This window comes from Labrus mixtus, chromosome 12, assembly GCF_963584025.1.
Source record: "Labrus mixtus chromosome 12, fLabMix1.1, whole genome shotgun sequence".
In the NCBI taxonomy this organism is placed as follows: domain Eukaryota; kingdom Metazoa; phylum Chordata; class Actinopteri; order Labriformes; family Labridae; genus Labrus; species Labrus mixtus.
In genome coordinates this window covers 425,001-427,500 of record NC_083623.1, presented here as the reverse complement: position 1 = coordinate 427,500, position 2,500 = coordinate 425,001, and the positions used below count along the sequence as shown (strand labels likewise).

The window sequence follows — 2,500 nt, the reverse complement described above, 5'->3', positions numbered from 1 at the left end:
TTGGATCTGGTTCCTCTTCAAGGAGAAAGACTTTGAGCAGATAATGGATTGGAAGGAACTGTGAGTATCCCTCTTCTCTCTCTTCTGAAGTCTGTGTTTGAGGCTCTCTGAGAGGTCAAAAAGGTTGGAAGTGTCTTCCTGTGTCTCCATCGTCTTCATCAACGCTCAGAACTTTAGAATGATGTGACTACATGATGCACACACACCACACATTCCATCTGCACATTGCACTTTGACACTGTTTACATTATTCTATATTTTGTATATTCAAACATTTCTTTTTTTAATTTGACATTATATTTATATTTTACTGTATTTATGTGTTTTAGTAATTGAGTGTTTATTTCATGGCCTTGGGGAACAGTCTTTACATTTCACTGCACATCTGTATGAGCAGGTGACAAATACAAATCTTGAATCTTGGATCTTGAATGTAGGTCGTATGGTCCTGAAACACGTGGAATAGAAAGTACTGAAAGAAACGACCTTCTGTGAAGACACGGTCAGAAGTGGAGCAGAGGTTCACTTTAAAGATCTCTGTGAAATAATTCACAGTCACGACTCTCTGAGGTCTGACTTTACTCATCATCTTTAATCCTCTACATCTGGTCCACTCCTCAGGGTGAAGGTTTGGTGACTAAACGATCCTTCTTTTATAAACAATTTATTTCTGAACGGTAAAGAAAGCGAGAGCTTTGATTGGATGAAATGACCCTCGTCATTACGATTTTGGAGCGCCGTTCATGAGCTCATAACTACGTTAACACAGTAAATATGACATTTCCAAGGAGCACCTGAAGGCAGCATTTACCTCCTGCTGCTTCTTCTTCTTCTTCTCTTTCTTTTGCCTGTTTTCTCCTCAGCCTCGTCATCATGAATGATCTCTTCAGGGTGAGAAGAACGTGTTTCAGTCTCTCTGCAGATTAAAAATGATTTTATAAAACGTAACGATCTGAATGTGTTCATTCCTCAGGGCGGCTCAGAAGCTCAGTCTGTCCCGCAGGAAGAAGTCCCATCCTGGCCCCGCCTCCCCGCCCGCCGAGGCCCCGGGGCTCCTGCTGTACTCCGGAGGCTTCAGCGGGGCGCTGCAGCTCTCACCGCCCGCCGTCCCACCATGCCTCCTCCGGGCCGGGTCAAAGGTCAAGGACACGCCGGGGATGGGGAAGGTAAGGACGTCATCGTGTCACCCAGAAGTCCAGATCAGCAGGTTCTCATGAATCCACACTGTGACGTCGAGCAGAGCAACAGGGTGTGGGAAACAGTCTGGTGGACGGGGTCAGTGGGTGGTGGGTGGGGTCAGTGGGTCATCAGGATGAAAGAAGTTCCTGTTCCTGTCCAGAGGAGTCGAATGATTAAAGAGTCTTTCAGTTCAGAGAGAAGGAACAATCTCTGCTAGCTCCAGCTGCTAGCTCCAGCTGCTAGCTCCAGCTGTTAGCTCCAGCTGTTAGCTACAACTGTTAGCTACGACTGTTAGCTCCAGCTGTTAGCTCCAGCTGTTAGCTACGACTGTTAGCTACGACTGTTAGCTCCAGCTGTTAGCTCCAGGTCACCATGTGGTGGTCTCCCCCCCTCCTCACTCAGGTCACCATGTGGTGGTCCCCCCCCCTCCTCTCACAGGTCACCATGTGGTGGTCTCCCCCCCCCCTCCTCTCACAGGTCACCATGTGGTGGTCCCCCCCCCTCCTCTCACAGGTCACCATGTGGTGGACTCTGAAGCTTCAGTGTTTATCCAGCTCTGCATGGGTCTGTAAACCTTTCTGTGTTCTAACCTCTCTCCATTTTTCAAAAACATGTTGTTGAGCCTTCTTAGGGGGTCTGATGTGGACTCTGTCTGTCCCCAGGTCCGGGTCATGGTCCGGATCTGTTCGGTCCACAGCAGCGAGTCCTCAGAGTCCATGTCCCTCCTGAAGGTGGACGGCAGAAAGAAGCAGCTGACTCTCTGCGAGACGTGGTCAGGGGGTAGCTCCGCCTCCTCTCAGAGACGATCCTCCTCCTCCGCTCCAAAGACCTTCATGTTCGACGCTGTCTTCACACAGGACGCTTCACAGGTGAGACCAGACCAGACCAGACCAGACCGGACCAGACCAGACCGGACCAGACCGGACCATAGACCCAGACCAGACCAGACCAGACCAGACCAGACCGGACCAGACCGGACCATAGACCCAGACCAGACCAGACCAGACCAGACCGGACCGGACCGGACCGGACCAGACCAGACCAGACCGGAACATAGACCCAGACCAGACCGGACCGGACCAGACCAGACCAGACCAGACCGGACCAGACCGGACCAGACCAGACCGGAACATAGACCCAGACTGGACCGGACCAGACCAGACCAGACCAGACCGGACCAGACCGGACCAGAACGGAACATAGACCCAGACCAGACCAGACCGGACCGGACCAGACCAGACCAGACCAGACCAGACCGGACCAGACCGGACCAGAACGGAACATAGACCCAGACCAGACCAGACCAGACCAGACCAGACCG

The 2,500-nt window shown here is 51.7% G+C and overlaps 1 protein-coding gene across 1 annotated transcript in view; it reads left to right on the top strand.

Moving 5' to 3' along the window:
• Positions 1-2,500, top strand: part of kif26aa (kinesin family member 26Aa) — a 37,374-nt gene that overhangs the window by 601 nt on the left and 34,273 nt on the right. Inside the window, exons 1-3 of the mRNA XM_061052896.1 lie at positions 1-60; positions 974-1,166; positions 1,842-2,048. The exon at positions 1-60 is cut by the window's left edge and continues 601 nt beyond it. Of these exons, the coding sequence (XP_060908879.1) occupies positions 44-60; positions 974-1,166; positions 1,842-2,048 (417 nt within the window). The 5' untranslated portion in view covers positions 1-43. The remainder of the gene's footprint in view (positions 61-973; positions 1,167-1,841; positions 2,049-2,500) is intronic.